Source organism: Ciconia boyciana, chromosome 5 (assembly GCF_034638445.1).
Source record: "Ciconia boyciana chromosome 5, ASM3463844v1, whole genome shotgun sequence".
NCBI classification, from domain to species: Eukaryota; Metazoa; Chordata; class Aves; order Ciconiiformes; family Ciconiidae; genus Ciconia; species Ciconia boyciana.
Genome location: NC_132938.1, coordinates 12,768,593 through 12,793,263, shown reverse-complemented (window position 1 = coordinate 12,793,263; position 24,671 = coordinate 12,768,593). Strand labels below are relative to the sequence as shown.

The 24,671-nt window shown below is 40.1% G+C and overlaps 1 protein-coding gene across 6 annotated transcripts in view; it reads right to left on the bottom strand.

The window, feature by feature from the left end:
* Window positions 1-24,671, bottom strand: part of AFAP1 (actin filament associated protein 1) — a 122,111-nt gene that overhangs the window by 3,641 nt on the left and 93,799 nt on the right. For 2 of the 6 annotated variants that reach the window (XM_072863256.1, XM_072863258.1), the window contains exons 8-18: window positions 24,434-24,518; window positions 20,942-21,091; window positions 17,408-17,619; window positions 15,783-15,928; window positions 11,749-11,866; window positions 8,050-8,164; window positions 6,373-6,537; window positions 5,583-5,773; window positions 4,696-4,857; window positions 2,696-2,746; window positions 1-2,466 (exon numbers count right to left, since the gene is read on the bottom strand). In XM_072863256.1, coding sequence (XP_072719357.1) covers window positions 2,281-2,466; window positions 2,696-2,746; window positions 4,696-4,857; window positions 5,583-5,773; window positions 6,373-6,537; window positions 8,050-8,164; window positions 11,749-11,866; window positions 15,783-15,928; window positions 17,408-17,619; window positions 20,942-21,091; window positions 24,434-24,518 — 1,581 coding nt within the window. In that variant the 3' untranslated portion in view covers window positions 1-2,280. The remainder of the gene's footprint in view (window positions 2,467-2,695; window positions 2,747-4,695; window positions 4,858-5,582; window positions 5,774-6,372; window positions 6,538-8,049; window positions 8,165-11,748; window positions 11,867-15,782; window positions 15,929-17,407; window positions 17,620-20,941; window positions 21,092-24,433; window positions 24,519-24,671) is intronic. The other 4 variants (XM_072863257.1, XM_072863260.1, XM_072863259.1 and 1 more) reach the window with 4 other exon arrangements.

Genomic DNA, 24,671 nt, shown 5'->3' with positions numbered 1-24,671 from the left:
GGGGGAAAAGAAGATATGGAAAATGTTAGAGGAATCAGGATATTTCACTGATGTCATCAGATCTGCTAAGCCAAAGCCAGCTGAGGTCAGTTACAGTTTTTCCATTCACGCCGCTGGATCCAGCCTTCTGCCCACAAGTTAGTTAGGGAACGCTAACAAGTATGTCCTGATAACGTCTGTGCACAGCTTCCACCTCTCCGCAACTATATACGGCAACTTTGTCTCTAGCACGGTGCAAATAAGCCGTGTTTGTTTTCTGCAAAGGGTACTTATGGAGCAAATTCACACACCACAGTTGGTCTAAAACACTCAGCTGGAGCTGAATAAGAGAGAGGCTGATTTAGCATACAGGGCTTTCTAACTTACTTGCATGAGACAGCAGGAAGTACTCGATATCTCTCACAGCTGACACCAAGTGATTGCTTTACTACTCTTCAATTTTTTATTGTAAAATTCATGGCAGTCACACTTTCTATGGCTAAAAAAGGCAACTTACTGAGGTAGAGAGACTTACAGGCAGAGTAAAGAAAAACAAGTTAGTTTACATCGCATTTGTTTCCCGTATACATAATCCAAGTTGAACTATTGCTCAGCAAGTTAAAGAAATCACTTTGCCTTTCTGTGCCTCAGTTTCCCCACCTGTTAGCTGAGGACAATGGCACCTACCATGCACAGCAAATCACATAATCTATAATGCTTTCACCCATATGTCTCAGAGCAAGGTATTGGCCTTTCTTCTGCCACAGAAGTGAAAATCGTGAGATTGCTATCGCTAAATACCCAGGTAGATCAAACCTGTGGCTACTGAGTGATACCTACAGTATTTCCCAACAGTACCTAGCAGCAGAAGAGCTGAAGAGGGATGGGCTCAGCCTAGGACATCCATACTGTACCTACTCCCTGAATCACGCCCTTACAGCGATCAGAAAATAATGAAGATACGAAGGAGTTGGCCTCTTGCTGCCGTAATCCCCGGGGAGCAACTGCCCAGCTGTCCCCAGCCAGGCACTGGGGTCTACAGATTCCTCTCCCACCCATCTACTCCGCAGAGATACTCTGCAGACAGCCTGCTGACTTGGCTCCCAACCCGAATTCCTGAATTTAACACTCATTCCACAACATTTAAGAGCTCTGACTTGTTACTTATCCATGTAAGTATCTATTTCTGCTGCTGAAAGCAGTAATAGCATTAGTTTGGCTAAACAGCTGCATGACCATGACACCTCTTCAACCATTGTAAAGCAACAGTGAAGGTCACAGCTGGTGGCTGCTTTAGCAATAACAGAAAAAAAAATCTTGGGTTTAAAGCAGGTAGACAGTAGTTTATTTTTTTTTAATCTTGTGGGGTTTTTTTTCTTCATTTAAATGGTACTTTTATTAAAATACAGTAGGTTTTAAATATTTCGTTTTACACTTCAAATTATGGTAAACCTAAACTTCAAACACAGTATCGGTAAAAACTAAATTACTTAAAAATGGATATTAAATGTATATTCTCTATGTATACACTGCCAAAGCTCTAAAGGAAGTTGTTGGCTAAGCAACTGGGAGGAGAATTTTTCTAAGTGTTAAATAAGCCTTGAAAGCAGTAGCTTCAATTGCAGGTGCAGAGGGAACTTTTTCTTTGTTTCCATTTCTCCAGCAGGTTCACGCCAATGAAAGAATGTTTAAGTCAACACTGACTGCCTGACTGGGAGCTGGGAAACTGGGAGAGCTCCCTTTCTTCTCCAGTCCCTGAACATAAACAAAATGTAAGCTGCTGACATGCACCAGTCCCCAGTTTTGAAAACAGATCAGAAATACTCATTGCAGTTTCCTTGCTACACATAACAATTTGGTTTTAGAAATTCATTTGAAATGTGAAATATTTAAAATCATTGTTTTTCTTGTACAGCAAGGTTATTAGGAGTATTTTACTTCTCTAGGAATGCTAATGAAGAATATTGTTTTCCACATTTTAATACAGTCTCCATTTCCAGCCAAGTAGAGAGTAGCAAAATTGCAATTAAAACACCTTCTGACTTCTTAAAAATATGCATTATTACTTTCTAAAAAAAAATTAAAAGCATGTTACAAACATAAAAGTTAAAAGATCCAAATATATGTATGCGTATATGTGTATACATACAGCTTATGTCCTAAACAGTCAATCCCCAAACTGCTGCTAGTTCTTGGATTTAACACTAGATCTGTCCTCTTGCTTCTCTCCATACTTCCCTCTAATGTCAGCGCATCTGAGAGGAGAGAGGTTTCGGCGGAGCAGGTTCCAGGGCTGCTGGCTCAGGTGCCCGCCGCCCCGCCGAGGCACTGCTGTGCCACGCAGCTCTCGCAGAGCGGGCGGCACGGTGCGCACGTGTGGCAGCAGCAGCAGCAGCCCCAGCAGAGCGCGGCGCAGGGCTGTGAGCTCGTGACAGTGACGTGAGGGTGGCTGCAAACACAAGGCTGGCTGGTGACAGACTCGGCATCCTTCGTGCAAGGAAAGAGCAAGAAGGGAGGCATTCAGTGCATTCAAATGCATACTGGGGGGAAAAAATCTGGCATTTGGAACGCTTATACAACTCCCTCATAACATTGGGAGATTGCCAGTTGCTGAAGATGCAAGCGTTAGCACGAACGTGAAACCTGTTTCACGCCCACGTATTACACTGACATCCATGCGTGGAGAGCCAAGTAAGTTCTGCTCTGGGATACTCACGTGTGACGCCCTTTCCTTAGTCACATCTATAAGGCCTGGGCTCACGCATAACTGCAAAAGGCCAAAAGAATTGAGAGCCAGATTCCACCCTCGCACATGTACAGTTAACCCCCCCGAAAGCGGGGTGTGCTGCAGATGTGTACCTGATGGCAGACTTTGGCTGCAGCTCCTTGCGAATGGGCTGAGTACAGCTTGGGTTGCACTATCTAATTCAGCAGAATTTCACTCTTAATATTTAGTGCATGAGGTTTTAGGAAAAAGCTGTTAAAGCTGAATTGGATACTTTGAGTTGTTTTTCCCAGGATGGGAAATATGCTTAGTAGCTCCGTATCCTTTCTGATTAGCCTAATCATATATCCAAGACTCCTCTACAAAAGAGCTTGACCAACCTATCGTGCCATCCAAAGCACAGCGATATCAAACAACACAGCAGGGTTTTTCCTGTATGGTATATGCTGAGCATAAAAAATGTACCACAGCTGGAAGGTATTCTTTACACCAAAAATGTTTAGGTTTTTATAGTGCCTTGGTTTCTCCAGCTCTAAAGATTAAATGTCTGGCTTTAATGTGCCTGCCCAGCGTGTAGCACAAATCCACGCTCCCTTTTGTAAGGACTGTGCTCTAACTGCTAGACCACATTCCTCCCAGTAATGCTGTGCTAACATGCGAATCTAAGATGGAGTGTACAGTTAGAGATGATATCTTTATGAGACAAATTAGGGTATAATTTGAATACACAGATAAGCGCACGGGAATCCTTCAGCTTTGAAATGCAAGCAGCAAATTTCAAAGCTGAATAGAACTGAAACCTGTTACTCTGAGTTTAATTATTCTTAGTTGGATTTACATTTAAATTCAGGCTAACTGGCAGAAAAAGCAGTTGATGTCCATGGAAAAGATGAAGGAAATGGTGGTAGAAGAAGGGTGAGAAGGCTCTCACATACGGTACAGTCGGAGCAGTAATTCATGGCCTGGGCAAGGTAGAGAGGTTAAAGGGGCTGGGGGGAGGAAATGGAGAGATTAGCATGTGCCAGAAAACCAAATAATTTGTTGAGATGATGATTTTTCAGTATCTACTACATGTAGGTGCCAGGCTCATGCTCAGTCACTGTAAATGTATATAATCAGTGAAGACATGTAACAAAAGTTACTTAAAAAAAATCCCTATACAGAACACTTAATTGTTTTGAAAAAATAAATGGACTAAATGAAAGAAAAATGTCTATTTTTATTATTGTTTATAATTACAGTTAGCAGTGAACTGCTAAATCAACAAAAGCTTGGGCCAACACTATTACTGTCACCCTTGGTTATATGCTGCCCACATGCTTATGTTGCTAGCAAATTTAGCCTGAAAGAATGGTCATAAAAATCTCATTTAAACTAAAGCACAATAATTAGAAAACTCTAACAATACAAGAGGAACGCAAACTTCAGCCTGGTACTTTTGAGACTAAATTAAATTAATTCAACTTCTACTTTAAATGTACATTAAGAGTAGATACTTGCACAACATATGGTGGATTATTATAATGTAGAACTATTCTTCTCTTGCACCAGCTGGCAAAGCTCAGACCCGATCTTGTGTTATTTCAGAACACTTACTATAACAGTGCTCTTTTGACCAATTCTCTGCTACACAAATTAATGTAACTATGAATTTTAGATGGGCTGTCTACACTACAGACCACTTACCTTGCAAATTAAATCTATAAAGGAACAGAGAAAAACAGGGAATGAGAAAGTAGAGTCAAATCTGTCTCCCAAACTACTTGCCAATTCTTCTGCAAAAGGTTCACCAAAATCAGCAGTATTTATGTAGTAATACGAATAATTGAAATGGCACATTCTCTTCTTAAAGCTAAATTTCACCCACAGAAGGAGCAGAAACCAACTTCTCCTCCTCTCCTTCTCTGTCTTTGTCTTGCCACAAGCAAATAAGATTTTTTTAAAAGTAAGAAAAAGGACAGACAAAGAAAACTAGACATAAGTCTTCTCACCTTTGCTTTTCGAAGGACATGGCCTCGACATGGAGAATTATTTGATGAGGGAGGTCGCTTCAGCGCTGCTGCACTGTTCACAGGTATTGAGCATTCAGTATCACTGGTATCACAACTGGAGATTGGAGAGTTTTCCAAAGTTCGGTGCTTGAAAATTGGAGACTAATAAAGAATGAAAACCCTCCATTGAGTTTCCTCCAAATAGTCACATGAGCAATATTTTCTATCCAGACTTAGAACTGCAGACTTTTTTTTAAAGAAACCATATTCATAATAATGATGGATAAATGAAAAAGAGGTTAGAGCAAAAGAAAACAAAACAAAGTGTGTGTTCGGTGATGAAGATTCAAGTTTGTTTTCTGGGATTAAACAACATTGGGTCATCTGGAGGAACTGACACATCCCTCTGATACTTCTGATGCAGCTACCCAGTTGCTTCTCACACAGATCCATAGCATAAGCCAAGGCTGCCATGCTCCATCAGGAATGTGTGAGATGCAGCCCTTGCAAAGGGTGACAGTGATTGACAGGGGACTGACACAAGTAGGTCTCCATCACTGCACGATGACTTGATACATTTAAATCTCCCTGGGATGGAGCAATGTCTCAGTTCATGCACTTTCACAATCACTGAGGACAATGAGGTGTCAGTTTTTGTACATCATCCTAACACATACTGCCTGTGATTCCCATGTCTACCTGCTCCCCGTTGCTGCAGAAAGTACACCAGATGTAGGTGAGGAATGCAAATAATGCAGAAAGGCATTTAGTTCTGCTCTTATTTCCTGGGTTTAATAAACCTTTTGAAAACTCTCAGTTCCCACTCATTTTACTGGAGCTGAGAAGCTCATGGTACTGGGATTTGTGTGTTTAATGGCTTTGCATACCTGCGGGCTTGATGTTCCTGACTTGGGCTCAATAGCCAAGCCCAGTGTGATGCCACCAGCCAAGGCTTTCTTAAGGCTCTCCTTCACCTCGGTCAGTTCTAGCTCCAGGTTTACACGCTCAGCCTCCTTCTGCTTACACTCTTCTTCCAACTTCTTTAACTTGTCTTCAAGAATCACTTGGGTCTTCCTGCCTGTCATCCACAGCAACGTTATTATTTCAATAAGAAGCTTAAATTGACACTTACAGAAATTATTTTCTTTTAAAAAAAGTAAGGAACAAGGTCTCTAAAAATCAGTGACATCACAAAAAGTTATGTACTTTGCAAAAACCATTTCTTTCATGTAAAAAGTTTAGCAACAGAAATGAAATGCTTTCTTTCAGGTCCCTTCCCTAGATTTCTGGTCTAGTTTCAAATCAGTATTTATTTTGCTATTTTTCCATGTCAAGAAAATATAATTGGGCAGTCACAATAAAATTATTCCCATGTTCTGCTTGTCTGAAGTCCCCTTCAGTGTCATTTCATAGGTGTGTATATATACACACACACACACATATATAAAATAGGTATACAAAGTAAGTATATACACCTATACATATATATAATATAAATATATATTTTTACATTATATATTTTATATCTATATAGAAAGTAAATATAGGCATTACAGAGTATTGTTTAACATCAAAACCAAACCTCATATAGTGGCATGTCTTCAGCACCAAATACAAAGCTATTTGGATAATTAAGCCTACCCAGGGCAGAATTCAGCACAAAAAAGCACCTCATACCAGCATTGACTTCAATGGCAGCGCGTAGATCTTTTCTTTCTTTTCGGAGCTGGGCCAGCCTATTCCGGAGCGCTTCTTTCCTCTTTAGTAGCTCCTCCTCTTTGCTTTGTAACCTCTTTGCATCTGCCTCCACACGATTCTTGCCGTATTTGTACTGCTCTGCATCTGTATGTATTGGATTGTGGTTATTTATGGTTAAATTAACAGTGAAACTCTAAACTATTCCCTGCAACCAAACATCACATGAAGCATTTCATGGTGTGAGAAACCAGTTTACCATCCCTCTTCCACCCACTTTTTCTCAAGGTCCGTGATTCCTGCTGAGTTCTGAAGCACAGCTTTGGAAATGGTACGGGATAGATAGTTTGTTCACTACATTTAGATGGGGAAGATGAGAAATACCAGTCACCTTGTAGTACATTGGTTTTGAAAAATGGCCTTGCCTTTCTATGTAGTTCAGAAGGAAAGGAGGCTCCTCTTCATCTCTGAACCCTTGATTTTTAATTGGAAGGGGTCAGCAGAAAAGCTACCTGTTTGCCCTTTTTGCCTGGTTTCCATTCGTCCTTAAAGCACATGTCTTTTCTCACCTCACATTAGAGAATACAAAGATGTTCTCACTTTTTTGATACTTGAGAGCTTTCTTTTTCTTTTTTTGATTTCTCATATAAATGCTTTCATTTCATGGCTCACATGTATCTGTGGTCTGATTTATATCACAGCCCCTTCTATATCTCTGCTCCAGTTGCAGACTCAAAGAAAACAGGTCAGCTAACAGATCACTTTGTCTGTCTGCATATCTAAAGGCAAAGTCAACTAAAGCATTCCTGACAAATAGTCGTCAAACCAGTTTTAGTTGGTCTTCAGTAACGGAGATGCCTTTACTCCCGGAACTATCTATTCCAGTACCGATTGACCTGCATGGCTAGAAAGATATACATACTTTTTTCCTGGAGTCTAACCCAAATATCTCTTGTTGCAATTAAATACATGACTTCTTAAAAATTTATCATGGGATTAAAAAACCCACATTCTTTCCTTCTCTAGCAGAAGCCGTATTTTTGAATCCATATTTAAAAAAAACAATTATATTTCTTTTTTGTCTTTTCTTCTTTAAGCAAAGCAATCCCTGTTAGGGATTCCTAGAGGCAATTTGCCTGCCCAGAAGAACACTCTTTCTGAACATGCCACTCACCAATTGAAATCTCCTCTCTCTGAGGAAGCTTTTGAGCTGTGTGGTTGTCTTTATCATTTTGTTATACCTTTTCTTTTTCATTAGTGATAGGAGTGCTTTCCCCTTTTGACCAATATAGTGTTCTCACATCTTTCTCAGCTCCTCATATGCCTCTTCCAACAGGAATACAGAGTTACTCTCTGCTCCAAATGAAGAATCATTACCCTTTTTTTTTCCTACTGCCCTCATGACTTTGCAGCCATGAGTCCACATCTCGTATTTATCATTCTCTATGACAAGACTTTATCTCATGGCATGGCTGGAGTACTAATGAGTCACCAATGCACACAATATCTCCTATTCAAAGTCTTGGTGGGCATCTCCTGCTCAGCCTCTCAGCCACAGAAGAACCACAATGGTTCTTTATCTTGTGTGCTAAGACAACTATTTTGGGTATCCTCATGACTCCACTCACAAGTGAAGCAGCAGAGAGGAGAGATACTTACTGGACGCAGTGCGCTTCACACATGACACCGATTCAGATTTCTTCGGCTGGCTATTTAAAGTTCTCCCTTTTCCAGTGATCCCGTTAGCAGTTGCAGGAGGCTTCTTGCCTTTAAACTGTTTGAAAACAAAAGTACAAATGGGCTCCAGCTATTCCTGTGCCACAGGCATTACAGTCACCCTTTCATCAAGGGCAAAGCTTGACAAAAAGCTGCCTGCTCGGAGAGCCTTAATAGAGCGCATTGATTGAGCTGGAGACGGCGCTTCCTCCAGAGATGTCTCCGAGAGCTGCCTGCTCAGCGGGAGCCACACCGGCAATCACAGGATAACAAGGGGATGAACGCCCCTTCTCTGGTGGCCGCACAGTCTCCAAGTTATTTAAAACTGTGGCATTTACTATATTAAGAAAGCGATTGCGAGGCAGAAAAGTTGTACCTTTGAATAATTTTATACAGTAAAGATTCTTGAAACATAGGTTTGTTGGAGTTAAATTCATACAGAAAAACCCAACAGGGTTTGCCACACAAAAATTCAACACTGTTTCTTATTTACTATATGACCTTGCCATCCTTGTGGTGCATGGATTTGGTCTTTTTTCAAAACAATACAATTATTACACATTTTTAAATGTTAGGAGTTAACATACCAATTTCCTCTTATACAACCTCTAGCTACTAATTACAATTTTTCTTACTTAAAAAAACCTCTCACAGTAGCCAGACAAGCTCACAAGATTACCAGCAACAGCACATTTCGTGTCCAAGAGGTTTCCATTTAGAGGGCTGCCCTGTGCTGAACTGAACCCTGGGAAGATCAACACTGTCCTGACTAACCGGAGTTTCCATGGGGTGCCTTGGGCGAGCCCAGGGCCTACATTTGCCATGCTCTGCTCACCTGCTTCCAAAAGCTTTTGAGGACCGAACTGGGAGTGCAACGAGAAGCCTGCTGCTGCAGCCAAGGACCAGGGCAATTTATTGCTCGGGTCCACCTCTGATTCTGCAACTTCACTGAATTCTAATATTCTGATGTCAAGTTTTTATAGGGGTTAACTGAGTTAACACGCAGTATGGCAGGTACCTTATTCAAGGGAACCACTCATCTAACTAACTGTTCCATTTCAGATTAGATTGAAACCCACCCATCTTTGTGATACATTCACAGGCTTATGCCAATGACCAGCTTTTGGAGACTGGCTATGGGCTCTAGAGAAGGTCCCTGGCGTGGCTGTGAGCAAGGTTTGCTCTGCTCCTCAGTTGGGGTCTGCCTGTCTGCTATTGAGCCTGAGCATACAGGATTTCATTTCTCTTTAGCTTCATTTAATTTCAGCTGAGGTCCAGAAGCCTGAGGCCATCCTCAGAAAGTAGCATAGACATAGGCCTAGCTTTTTTTCAGGGGAAGAAAATAACAGGCAGTAATTTAAATATGGTATATACACACTATATACAATATCATTTAGTATATATAAAATATATGTTATGATATATATATATTCACAATATATATAACCATAGTAGATACAATATACAGATTAGTGAAATTCTAGAGAGGCAAATTTGCTGTCATAGCCACGTCATATTTCACTTTTCTTTTTTTTTTTAAGTCATCACTGCCTAAGGAGACAGAAGGCGGCTAGATATGCATTCAGGTTAAGTTTGGAAGGTCACATCTATTTTTTTTTGTTATTATTCACAATCTGTAAATCATCAAGAGCTTGTGGGGAAAGCGTTTCCCAGGTGCCAAAACTTCCACATCAGAATTTACAACTTAGCAAACATGTTTCATTTGCAGTGGACTCATGACTAAACTCTAAGCACTTCAGGGCAAACACTAAGGGACTGAAATAGCCCAAGGCCCTTAAGATAACAACCAGATAAACAGAACAGACAAAAAATAAAAAGCTTTGTGAAGTATTAAATAGTACAGTACCTGCGAGCCAGATCCCCTCCCCACAGCAGAGGTATTAGTGACAGACTGAGCAGAAGACAGATTGGATGAGACAGGGTATTTGTAATGGTTAGAGGAGAGTTTGTCAGTAGATAACCTATTGGGTTTTCTGTCAGCTGGCGGATAGCGCGCAAAGATTTTTGGAGATGGCAAGTTATCGTACAGGCCTGCGTTATCATAAAGCATTTCTTCTCCAATGTTCCTGCTACGAGAAGAAGGAAAGCCATCTTCTGGTTCCCACTGCAACACATACACTTTGGCAGTTAGTAAACAATACACCATGCAGAACCTCCTAAGTGAAATTCAAACATTAGTAAGTTTTTTGACCATAGCAAGCCCTCGGTGTTTAGCAAGCATATGCTTATTGCTTACACTTCAGTCAAACTATTTAGAAAGGGAGGGAGGACACAGTGTGGAAAGGAAGCATTGCATTACATACATAGCTCATAGCCTCAGTCCTGTGCATTTTCCATAGCATGAGCAAACCAGTACTATCCTATCACCCTGGCTGTTTCGTAGACGGCACCTTCCATTGTTAGCCCTAGCACTGAGGGGGCACAAGCAGACTATGTTAACAGGGGGATACTCACAGGCTACACAGATGAATCTGTGGGATAACATCTGGTATATGAGTTGTTAAAAGTAATATGGCCTAACAGTTAGCAGAAGCCAAGAGGTTTGTTTTTTTTTTTTTTTCTTCAGGCTATATGTCTTTCCAGTGAATACCAGCTGCTAGTATGCTAGTATTACATTTTATTTGCTGGAGAATTATTATTCTAAGCTAACCAGCTAAAATAGCTACAGGCCATTCCTTCCCCCCCCCGCCCCCTTTTTTTTTTTGTTTTCAAAAAAATGGAAAGCTCAACAACAATACTGCAGTGATTCATTCAATTAATCTTAAAAGAAACCAACCTGGTTGCCAAATATCCTTCCTTAATCCTTCCTGGCTGTGGCAGTACACTACTCATACAAAGGCTTGAGCACATCCAAGAGCTACACATACAGACTACTCACCACACATGTGGCCGTGTGTTGTTCCCAAGGGGATTTTTCTACCATCTTTCTGACATTACTAAGACATGATGGAGGAGTGAACTTCCAGCCCACTTAACACTTTGAAACTCTGAATTTCTCTTGAGTTCAGCCTCAGTGGGGGCCTTTCTGAAGCAACCCAAATTAAGAACTGACACAGGCTGTAGCTCCTATGTAAATCTTCCTGAGGACCACATATTGCTATGGGTTAACATCCACTATGTGTTAAACCCTATTACACATCTGGGTACGATCAGCTCTGCAATTTATCAAGATGGAAGTGACCACTGTGGTTCTCCTTTGGGATGAGCAGTACCTGCTGCCATGAGGAATGCAGCCCCAGGGACTGAGAAGTGTTTCGGTTTTGTTTTTTTTTCAACAGACACCAAAAAGTGCCTGGTGTAACCGAGTCCTTAATTTTGCCAGGTCCGGTGTGATCTAAAAAATACCCCCTCAAGTGAGTATTATATTCAAGGACTTGGCAACAAATCATCAACAGGCAACTGCTTTCTAAATGCACGTTGGCTCACGTGCAGGTTAATGTAAACAGTATGTCCCACACCCCTAATACTCTGTAGGTGTGAGAGAAGTTTGCAGCCTCCAATCAAAAAAAATAGGAGTTCATCTGGAAACTGCCCAGTGGGGCTTTTTAGATAATATAATTTTCAGATGTCCATGCATTCACCACATGCAAACCATTTGTTCTGTGCAAATTCAATTCTTACCGATCCATTTATGCAGGGAACATCATCGTAATGAAGTGCCATTCCGCTCGGACAGGCGTAGCCATTGGCAGTGCTTCCCCGATACGGATTTGTAGATATAACTCGCCTGTTCATAAAACTGAATAAAGCAAGGTAAAAATAATAAAAAACAGCGCTTGAACCTAAGACGAAATCATGATTCCAGTGGTATGTTCCCTGTATCTGATTATGTAGCCTGGAAGCACATATCTTCCTACTTTCTGGAGGAAAGCTGAGGACTGTTTTCCTTCTTTGCTACTCACATGTTGCTGCTAGCAGCCAATATTACAACATATGTTCCTGTACTCCATTCTTACAGTGGAGTAAGACTGTGTGAAAGCCAGGAGGGCAACAGCTGTAACTGCTCAGTGGCATGTTTACATGGGAACCTGCTTGCCAGTGTCCCATAAAAGTTCCCTTGTTGTCTGCATTGGGGAGAAGCAGGTGTTTCTGCATGCATGCACATTCGGGGGGGATGCGAACTTAGGAACTAGGAGAAACAAGAATCAAATCCAGGAAAAAATTGTAAAAAAAAGTGGAACTTCTTTGACGGAATCTAAGTTCACATATCTATCAAAATTTGCTGAACGTTTTATTCCTCAAAATCTGGGAATTTTTCATTTCCATATCAGAACTTTTGGCTGGGTAGAGTGTGCACAATGGCAGTATGCTTCCCAACTCTCTGTCTGGGTAATTCTGCATGCAAATACTCTATATGCTCATTCTTGCTCTCTTTCACATGGTGGATCTGAGCCCTCTGGACACTTCAAAAGGGAGAGAGATATATATAAATATATAGAGAGAGATATATAAAAATATAAAAATCATAGAATCATTTAGGTTGGAAAAGACCTTTAAGATCATCAAGTCCAACTGTAAACCAAACACTGCCAAGTCCACCACTAAACCATGTCCCTAAGTGCCACGTCTACATGTCTTTTAAATACCTCCAGGGATGGTAACTCAACCACTTCCCTGGGCAGCCTGTTCCAGTGCTTGACAACCCTTTCAGTGAAGAAATTTTTCCTAATATCAAATTTAAACCTCCCCTGGTGCAGCTTGAGGCCATTTCCTCTTGTCCTATCACTTGTTACTTATATACAGTGTTATATATACTGCTTTATATATATATATATGTTTGTTAGTTTATCCCCCCCCCCCCCAATCAACACTGCAGCTTGTTTTACTGGAATTCTGCAGAACACATGCAAGATATCACAGACTACAACAGGCTTTGTGTTGGGAGCAAAGACCTAACAATGCAGAGAATGACAGAATCAGGCCCAATAGCAATGATGACCCCAAGGGTGAGTCTTCCTTTGTAGCAACTGCTGAAATTGAACAAGATATAGAGTGAGATCCCAAATAATTTCTATAGCTTTAGGTGTACGTGAATGGGAAAACAAAGCTTTCCATCCCAAACAATGGAACTATTCAGACTCTGTGCTGACATTCATAAAATATGATAAAGCCCTATTAAAGTAGAGAGGGTCTTCTGTAGCGCTGGCCGGAGCTCAAGAATGCTGTGGTTTCAACAGCTGCTTTCTTTTGGCTTTGGAATAACATGGAGTCCATTGAATTTCTCATTCAGAGGGGACAGACCTCACCCAACTGTGTCTCACCTGAGCCGTGGCAGACCCCGGCTCACAGGAGGGATCAACCTGCCCAGTTCTGTGTGGACTTTTCAGGGCAGGGCAGGGGTGGAATAATCATTAGACGGAAGCTTTTCTTACTTCAAACAAACAAACAACAAAAAGCCCAAGATAAATTCCATGATAAAAATATTTTTAACTTTATCGTATCTCACACTTTATTAGACATTATTAAAGGGCTGCATTTGTTTACTGTTCCTCTTAATGAAGAACATTACTCAAGTGTTTCTGGTTAGTCTGACAGACTGCATTTGGAGCCCTTATTGTATTTCTTTCTATTTAAGTAGAGAGATACATAATAACCATGTCTGAAAACTGGGATATTCATTAATGACGTCTGATGCACCTGTAGTAACTATTTCCACCACCAAAGGAAGCTAAGATTTATCTAAGTATCTGCAAGCACTTCATAAGCACATTATTTCACTAAGCCTCATTAATCCTGTTTACAGATGCATCCATGTAAGTTAATTGTATTCTGAAACTGCTAGATGGGAAAGCAAATGGAGAAAACCTGCTTGGAAGTATTTTTTCTTCAGCCTTTCCTAGACACCTAATGATTTAGATGGAGAAAATTGATGGGACTATTAATGAAGAGCCGATTGTTTTGCAAAGCATCAGTCTCAGGAAACGAATAATCAATAATCCTGAAGTGACTGCAATTACCAAAGCTTTAATGATAACTGCAGTTAATTTGGAATACTAATATTCATTCTATAAAGGGCAGCAATACTATTTTATTAACACTTAAGTATCATTGTAATTTCTCCTAATTTTCTAGGAGTAGCTGAAAATCAGCAGACAGCTGCTCTAGTTGCTTATTGACAAGCTCTTACAGTCTTTTAAAGACACCGAATGAATTTTAACTAATTCTTAATAGGGGAATTCTGCTATTTTGCAAGTTGTTTGACATTCCGTTCTAACATGTGGCCTAGTTGCATATGTTTTTTCACTTGGCTCCAATTAATATCACATTTGTTCAGAAAAGGAAAGCCAAGCAGTATTCAGGGGGAAAGGTTTCCATTCTATTTCTTTCTTAAATGTGGTTATTGCTAGATGCTGACAGAAGCAAAAATACATGTCAACACAGGATAAACTTTTTGAGCCCTATTAACTTCAAAACAAATATTAATGTAAGTCTGTAAGCTAAGTGCATTTTGATTCTATCAAAATTATCTGGTTTTCACAAAACTGGGCTTGTGGTAACCCTGAGTCACTTTGGTTTCTATCAGAAGTCATTCAAACCAGATCCTGGATGAAGCTGCCCATTTGCTCTCATTAAAGCTCTCTTAACACCTCGCTAATGGCAGGAGAGTCTTCTTTTGGAAAATTCTGAAGCTTTTGCCTTTTTTTTTTTTTTTGCATTTTCAGTCTGTTTAAAGTTATGATGGGCAGATGGGGCATGATTCTCTAATATATCAAGTCACACGAATTTCAGTTTTGTGTGGGTAGTCTCATTTTGCAGCGAGATGAGGGATGACGCCTTTGCCAGCTGTCTTCTCAGGCCACCCGTTTTCTGACCCCAGGAAACCACAGGGTACGTCTGCAGCAGGGCATCCCGCCCGTCCCAACTGTTCTCTCACTCCAGTTTCTGAACAACATCATCTAGCCAAGCAACAATGACAGTCTCTTCTCACCAAAGACTGCTTTAATGCCTAAATTGATTTGAACATGTAAATCACTATATATGCTAAGTATACATTACTTTTCTTAGCACAGGATGGGTGATGGGGAATTCACTGTACTGATTTGCAATTTAAACAGAGCTGCACCCTAGACACCTTCCCTATTTCCACATCCTAAATTAAAGCCCAGAAATTAATTGGACTGGTGTGAGCTTGGTGAAGTTTTTAATTAATCAAAAAAGAACTTGAGAAGGAAACACTGAGAATGTGACTATCCAAGACTTAAATTTGCTGTGCATTTTTAGTGTACAGCATACATTGGCTAATATATGCTGTCCATATTGGCTATGTGTACAGCAAATACAGCCAATAGATAAATGTGAACTACGTAGCTGCATATTTATTTAATTTTCAGCATATTTGTCCTCTTCCAGGGATAGTTCTAACTCTTCAGGCAAAATACAATACTAAAATATAGCATCTGATAAGGAGACTTACTGAAAAAATGAGTAAAGATTTGAGTAAAGTTGGATGGTGTCTGCATCTTTAACAGAACTTAGCAAGATGCCAACATGATAATCATAAATACATCTAACATGCTGAGATGCTGAAACACTTCAGGAGTTCAATATCTGGCAAAGGGGGGTGGATTTTGATAAGCTCTCTTGGCACTGGAGTTAACATACGGATATAAATTCTCACAATACTGGAAACACCCAGGTAGCTGAACGCCTCTCACCAGAACGTCTGTTTGGCAGCCTGGATGACGCTTGCCGTCATTTCCACATCGATGTAGTCGTAGTGCAGAGCTCCAGGGTCTGTCGAAGACCCTGTTTCCGCCAGCAAAATTCCTATCCATCTGCCCATGTCTTCGGAGGAGGATGCCTGCGAGGAGAGGGCAAGGGCGTACGTCAGGTCTTTAGTCTGCCACTGAGCTGAGCATTATTCAAAACGGCTCATTCTTCTTGGCTGACAAATTGCTACCACATTGTATGAGAAGCTCTGGTTTCTCTCTGCTGAACTCCTAAAAACTCCAGGATTTCTTATTAAATCTGCTTTGCTAGAAGGAGTGCACTTTAAGTAAGCTATGTGCTCATCAGTTATGATATAATACGAAGTGGGCAATCTCCAAAAAAGAAGGAAAAATAATCATTTAAGGCTCATGGATTTAGATTCAAGTCATGCTTATTTTAGACTTCAGAAAATTGAAAGCTATAACAGAATTATTTATCTATGCTAGGCTTGGGAATTTTAATTAGGATGACTCCTAAGAATAAAATCTTAGTCCTAAGTAGAAATGAGAGGAAAAAAAAAAAAGAAACAGTAGAAGAAATTTTAGTGTTGGTTTTTGAAAAATTCCAATACGTTTTTCTAGATGACGGCATTTATATTCCTAATGGCACAAGTACAAACATGAATACTGTTAAAATAATTTTTAATTTTTCATATTTTGCTTCAAGTCACCAATTGCAAAGTTAAACAGTAGCAAAATAAATAATGGAAAAAAGGGGGGAGGGAAGGAAACTGCGTGGTTTCTGAATTTCTCATTCTTTTTAAATACTTCATTGCCTTTCACAGTTCCTTGAGCTGCTTTCTAGTTTTTCAACTTCTCTGAAAAATATAACACATATAACAGGCCTGGCTGCAAGGACAGGAGACTAGCGTGACCTGCAGTTGGAAATCCAACTGTTGGTCAAAGTATCCATCCTGCCACTGAAAACAAAAGGTTGCTTCCTCCTGTATCTTCATTATACTTGGCTTTAAGGGTCTTCTCATTTCAGCTTTCAAAATATGATTAATAAATCCCCTCAGAAAATCCTGACCCACCTAATATAGATGAAGGTATGACCTTCGTAGTGCGAGGAGCGTGCCGGTGTGTACACACGTGGTGTGTCAAGAGACTCACCAGGATGCTGGCACGCTCTATTCTTGAACTGCAGAATTACCGTCATACAGATACAGACTGAGCAAAAGTGGTTCACATACAAATGAGAGTTAAGAGCTCTAGAGTTCCCATCAACAGTGATCCATTATTTAATAATTGCTAAGTTATTTACCCAAAGTAATTATATCCCTGATGTAAAAGTATGTATAGAGAAGAAGCAGGGATATTTTAGTAACAGGTCAAGGGAAGGTCAGTGTAGAGAAAAGCATCTTACTGAGAAGATTTCTGAACTGCATTAAATCTCAGTGCTCTCTTTGCCTACAACTCTTAACAATTTTTTTCTCCTTCCAGTATTTATTATCCAGCTCTGCAATAATATTATTCCAAAAACTTTTTGAATAGCCAGGTTGTATGAAAGTGCTTCTCTAATTTAGCTTGTGGGTGTTCCTACAAGTCATAGCCATTAGCAACCACTGCACCTCGAGCACAGCGACCTCCTGCCCATTTCGGAGCAGGCGGAAGGTCAGGGGATGCTTCGAATCCAGTCCTGGGATGACTTCGCAGCCTCGGAGAGGGATAGAAACAATGTGCGTCTTCAGATCTGTCCTGTCCTTGTGGAAAATGAGTTTATTATCTTTCACTCTGCACCAGCGCTCACGCCAACGGTTATTTGAGAGCACGTTGAGATATCCTGCAATAAAATGAAATTTGAGATATTTTACTCCTGACTTGTTTTTTTGGGGAGAAAAAAAAAGAAACTTACTTTTCAATGTAATGCTAGCACTTAAACAACTTATTCCTCTTATAATAGAAAGTCCAGATGGATTTTAGGAAGACAAATAAATGACCCTGCCCCACTTCTTTTAATGAAAACTTTCACTGTGCCAATAACCTAGAAAAAAAGCATATAAAGATGTGATCCCACTCACATGCAAATGGCTGTTCTGCTACTCACTGCGGCGGCTGAATGAGCAGGAGCACACCGATCCCCAAGACTTTAGTAAGAATGGGAAAGGGACAGTGATAAAAAGGTATGTACACAGCCGATGTGCCCACACAGAAGCCCCACCTTCTCCATGTGTAATGGCTTTGATAACTGTGGCTCACCAAAATGTTCTGGGAAAACCACAGCTCATATATAATTAGGTGATGAGCTACTGTCTGTAACTTCCAAAATCAGTGTTTTGAAGACCTCCTAAGCGTTGATGTTATATGTTCTGATTTCATTTAGAAAGAAGAATGCAGGTTTGGTTTGCAACACTTTTAAAGCAGAATTTAAAAGATTGCTACTGATGCCAATAAAAATAAAATTCATATTGGTTTAAAATTCAAGAACTAAATGAATGTGAAATTTAGCTAAGCTTTAAGACAAAAGTTTAAACAAAGATTTTTTTTTCCAGGGATAATACAGTACCCTTACAACAAATCAAATTTTCATGAACAAAGTGCCTTTTAAAAAACCCTGCTTTTCTTATCATGCTCTATATTGGATACAGTGTCTAGGCATATAATATCATTAAATGGGCAGTGTTCTGTGTTTTTCCTTCTCTGTCCCATAGGAAAAATCAGTCCGGACTCAAACCTTAAAATCAAGACAATGCCCAATTTTCCTGCCTTATTTAGTTTGGGAATGAAAAAAAAAAAAAGATCTCTGAGTTTTGCTTCCGCATTATGAACAGGACATGAATTCAGCATGTTGCTGCTTCCAAACAGGCTATGAAGAGGGAAACAAATGATACCTTGCACAGGCCAGAATTTATGTAAAAAAATTGTCTTCTGTCTCAGGTCTGATTTTCATTTAATCCTGTTGGATAGCCATCTTTTTGGTTTTCATTAAAACTATGACTTATCATTAATTTTTCTGGGTTTCCCTTCCAACATTATGGTTCCAATGTCAAAGCTTGATCCAACAGGATATAGCAGATCAGAATTGCACACATCTTGGAAGGTGCCGTAAAAAAGGAGGATGTGCACAATCCTCTGATTTTGGCTCGTTGTGATGATCACACACTCCAGCTCTCCTCCCTCCTCCTGTAACAAAACCCTGTATAGCTGTGCATTATAATATAATCCCTAGAAATGGAAAACGCTTCACGTGCAAGCCAGCTGGCTTGTTTTGGAGTGAGAGTCCTCTTTTTCAGACAGTACTTTTTTCCCCCTCTGCTCCCAACACACCTCTCAGAAAAGCTCTTCCAAACCCTCCTACTTCACTTGAACTAAGCAGGATCCCATGCTTTTCCTCCCACATATCCCTACTTAAAACTTCAACAGTTGACATGACCAAAATGCCTTCAGTGTGTTCCCAGTTGGGGCATTAGCACTTCAGCTTAGCCCAGGCGGTCAAAGACCAGTGATGCTGTAGGGAAGGGCTTTGCCGTGACTCCGAGTGCAGGTGGCTTTGCATTTCCACTCTAGCTGGGTGTCCCCTGCAGCCCCGCTGAGCTTTTCCCTTTGTTCATGGGAGGCAGAGCCTGTTAAAGTGTAAAAGCCTTCAACTATGGAGCAACCTCCCAGAGGGCACTGCACTGAGCCAAATTTCTGGTGCTGAGAAACTCCTTCTGCAAAGACTTCCTGCAATGACCAAAGCCTAGACACTTATATATTTTTCTATAAAATCTGCAAGTGGTGTTGAGTAGAGCCAAATGCAGGCAATAGTAATGGCTATACTTATGTCCGTATCCGAAATAATGATAGAAATACTAGGAATTAGACTGTACAGCTGTGGTTAATGTCTCACATAATACAGAATAATCAATGGAGCATGAGACCCCGGAAGTTTGAGCTTTTATGGAAGCCAGATGCTTCAGACAATGCATCTGGCTGGACACAGCTTTTCCCAGCTGTTCTTTTGGTTGATAAATCACATCTGTACTTAGCTGATGTATAGGCATATATACACACACTTATTTAATCAAAGATTGCTTATGTGAATGATTCCCAAAGTGTGGCTTGAGAGCCACCTGTGATCTGTGAAGTTCTCGCTGGTGGTCCATGGATCTGCTTCTCTCACATTGGGCAAGCATCTATCACACTTTATGCACTGATGAGTTCTGCCAACTGCTGCCTAATCACAGATTTCTGGGTTTCCGAAAGTTTTCCTAGTCAATTAAAGGGGAAAAGGCAAATCCAAATTCAGAATCCAATGCAACTGCTTCACAGCTTTCTTTCTATGGAAATGTTTTTTTTGGAAGAGACTGGAAGAAGGGTTGGTTCCACCTTATTCACGTATGGAAGTGTTACTTAATACTGGAGCACCAGATGGCAAACAGGAGAATGTAAATACATTGCACTGCTTTAAAATACCAGAGCTGTGAGGCCATCAGCTACGTACATTGCACAAAGTACTAAATTATGAGCAAACATTAACAGCTAAGATACAAAACATAAGCATTTTCTGCATGCCTTTTATATACTTCCTTGGTGCTGCCAAGCACTTCAGCTGTCACATGGAGTGATCAACATTAGGAGTTAAAATAGCTTACTAGAAATTTGTTACTTCATTCAAGTTTTGCCCAATGTGTACCACTTTAGGAACCCACAATTAAACTCAAATCACTTTGGCTGAGGCCAGTCAACTGCTGTCTTCATTGCTATCCCAATAAAATCTCACCACAATCCATCATAAAGGACTTGATCCCTTCCCAAGAACCTTCTTCTAACTCCTAGCCTAAATTTATTTCATAGTCCAGCCTATATTCATTTTATATCCATTTATTTGAAAACAGCTTGTTTCTGCTTTTTGTCCACCCTTCTCTTCCCCCTCACCTTTGCAAAGAGCAATGATATTCCTTCTGAGCCTGTGCTACCGTTTTATTTAAAAAGTCAAGTTTTTCTAGCCTCTTTTCAAATTATAAGTTCTTGATTACTCTACTCCTCTTTCAGTCTGAGTGCATCCTTCTGATGTTGGGGGAAGAATTATAGCAGTAAAAGCAATTTTAGAGGAATTTCTAGGCTAGAATTTTATAGTTTTAGTTGCAATGTGCATTTAAGACTTAAGGAGAAAAATCACTTACCACATGTTGGAACATCTTCTTCAGCTGATGAGGTCTGTTCATCTGTTGATGGCTTTTTCTTTCCTAAACCAATGATCTTCGTTATTTTTTTCCCGGTTACTTTAGTCACAGTGCCCTTGGCTTCTGATTTTGAACTTTTTTTCCTCTTCACTATTAAGAAAGCAAAAGTGTGTACTTTAGTGTGTTTAAATTAACCAATGAATAGAGATAACCTGAATAAAAACAGTAGTTCAGACAATCAGTCCTGTGCAAAATGAACATTTGTACAAAAGTCGCAGACTGCAATGAGATAAACATTACATGCCCTCTCTAATGCAGATGCCTATAAATAACCTCTGTGCTATAAAAATCATGGCATTCAGAACAATAAGAACAACAAAAATCAAGCTTCTAATTTAATTTAATCTAATCAAGCTGAAAGTCTCTTTCCACAGCAGTCATAATCTAATTTATCAGTATGACTGAGGTACCTGCATATAAATTTAGCTCATATACACAAAAATAAAAATCCAGCCAGATGATCCTTCCTTGTTCCTAAACATTTACCTTAAAATACTTCAACAATTAGGTTAAGGTATCTTATCACAAAGGACCTTTTAGAAAGACAAGACTTACAAATTAACTACTAACAATTAAATTAGTGGGATCAGTGTAAGCATTCAATGGTTAGAAGTTGGCACTTTTTGTGATCATGAGGGCTTGGAAAGAAAAAGCTCTGCTGAAAAGAGGTATTTTGCTACCATCCAGTCTATGCTTCCATTAACTTAATACAATACTAGTAATATTACGGCTCTGTGCACTGAGGCATGGTGAGCTGCTGAACGTAACATGGCAAGGACTATGGATATAACTTTTAAAAGTGCCTACCTGACTAAAACCCTAACAAATTAAAAAAATACGTTTCTAAGATTAAACAGAATCAGAAAAAAAGACCTTTTATTTGCAAAACAGAACAAATGAAATGAACTTCCAGAAATTGCATTCAGTGGCCTAATTCGGATTCCATCAACAGAGAGCAAGTCTCTCTGCTAACTGAAAGGGCAGCAAAAATATCCACCAACTTGCCCTGATACATGATTTTGATGAAAAATACATGTAGGATGGTTACTGATTGAGCTGCTGTAACTTTATCCCCGACATATCAATTCCCTTTGCAACAGGGAACATTTAGTGGTTATGGACTTGTGTAAACTGAGGAAAAAAGGACAAAATGTTCATATGAGAAATGACTGTATGAACTGATGAACTGGGAAGAAGAATGCACGGAAAATAGAGAAGCAGTTTGGGACTCACAATGGGATAATTTATCATATTTAGTTTAATTGTTAGGAATCATGGAACATTATTTAGAAATTGTATCTGTAGCCAAAACTGTACAAATCTGTCACCTGCTGCATTCGGTGCTGAGGGGGAAAGGCAGCTTTTCAGGCACAGATAGCTGTTCACCTGCAAACTCCAATACAGCAACGTGCGTGTGCAAGCAAAGGTGTCACTCTCTCTTCCTAAGGGAAGGGTGTTCACAACTTACACTGTGCTCTCTAAACATGCAACGAGCTCCCGTGTTCGAGGGAGGAGGGCCACCCGTCCCATCTGCTCGTGTCACCTGCTTTGGGAAGACCCGAAGGCAGCACCTGCCTGCAGGCAGGTTTCCAGCCCACGCAGCGGCAGCCGATGACCGGCTGTGGCTGTTGAGTGGGGAGGAGATGAACAGCATTGAAAAAAGCCAGAGATTGAGAAAAACTCATCTCTCTGAGACAGAAGCCCAAAGGAACCATTCTCAGGAGCACGAACAGACAGTGGAATAAGCCCATTTCAGTGCTTTTTTGTTTTTCTGTCCTATCTTCCCTTAACACTGCTGTTTTATTTTCCTGCAGAACTGAGAGGCAGCAGAAATAAGTCCTTCATGACCTAATCTTTTCGAGTCTAAAGAATATACTGATTGCCTGGCTGCCAGTGATTTTTGTCACAAAAGCCTTTTCTTCTCAATTCCTTCCCCACAGCAAAATGAGCAGCTGGTTAAGAGCGGAGCAGAGGCTGGCTGATGGGTGCCGGCTGGAGATGACCGCTCTCCGGAGTGTCCCTTCCCACATACTCCCTTAAGCGTTTCCTATCCATTGTTTAAAAAAATAGTGTAACTTCATCCAGAACCACTTAAAATGATGCCAGCGATGTTTTAATCTCCTTGCAGTCATTACTGCCTATTATTTTTATTACTACATATTGAAGGTCACAATTTTCAAAAGCAACTGGTATTTTTAATTACCCTCCTTGAGACATCTAAGCCGGGCTGGTTTTCCAGCAGCACATGCTCCATCAGCATGCCTCTTGTGGGGCACCTGAGCCACCAGGCACTTTTGGACATCATGGACAACACAGCTATTGGGTCACAGATGTTTCTCAGCAGATTTCAGAGGCTAAAACCGTAGTGCGCTTTTTGAAAGCTTAGGAGAAGATTTTATAGGGTGAAATCTAACCATGTATGACAAGTTCTAGAAACCACAAAACCTGACGTTCTATACTGTTGGGTATGTCAGAGATCTGTATAGTCAGGAAATGTTGGAAAACGACCCAGGGAGAAGATAAAGGAAATGAGTCAAAAGGCGAGACAGCGCTGGCACCAGGGCCAGTATTGACATTGTGCTCACTGCAGCTCACGTTACCCTTCAGCTTGACAGCTGCAGAAAAATGCCTTATCGAAATGATACCATTGCTATATGGCAAGTTAACAAAGTCATAGAATTTCCTCTGCTTTGGGGAGCAGAGAGGGGGTGGGGAAGAGAGCATAGGGGTTGAGGTTTTTTTAGATATAACTCAGACAAAATTCCCTCTGGGTTTGGGATGTGCCTCAGATTATAAGGACTACAAAACATGCATGGCTCCACAGTAGCATATGTAAAATTATATACATATACACTCACAAACCCACTGGTATTACGTTATTATATACATTTTAGTATGTTAATGTAAATAATCATACATAATAGTTTATATATCTATGCATCTGTGTATACATACACATATATAAACTGTTTATATATGTGTATACATACATACATATATAAAATACTCATTATTATTTCCTTCTAGTATTCAATGATAGCTTTTTTGCTTAGAAGCTATACACCCCCTATTTATGTTGCCACTATACAGTTACAGTTACTAAAAGCAACGGTTAGTTGCCTATAGTGGTTGCCCAAGCTCTAAAAAACTCTACTTTTGAACACACAAAAGGCCAAGTCAAAATTTTGATATTCTTTTGCCTTATAGTAATTATATTGATTTTACCTGCATGACAACATCAAATCCTTCTGTTACTGCAAAAATTTTTTCACTCTTGACATAATTCAGCTGTCAAGTTAAATTGAATCCTAATAAAAATACTCACAAACTTTACTGCCTATTTTTAAAAGACAAAAGCCAGGTATTTCACTACCTGTCGCTCCCTATATGCACATATTATTTACACCAGGCACCTCTGGATCTGAGACGTACCTTGTTCTTTCCCATTGCACACAGTAGTGATGCCATTTTCCACAGCACCCTCCCCATCGGAGCTTGGCCTCTCAGATGACAACTTCTGCAGGGACAAAGAGATTAGCTGACATACCGTATTGGCACCTTCACCAAATGAAGTGTCATGAGTTAATTTAAAAGTACGCTTACTGTGAAATAAAACACATTTCAAGCTCTCATCCACTTGGAAGACAAATAGAAGATAGTAAAAAATTCA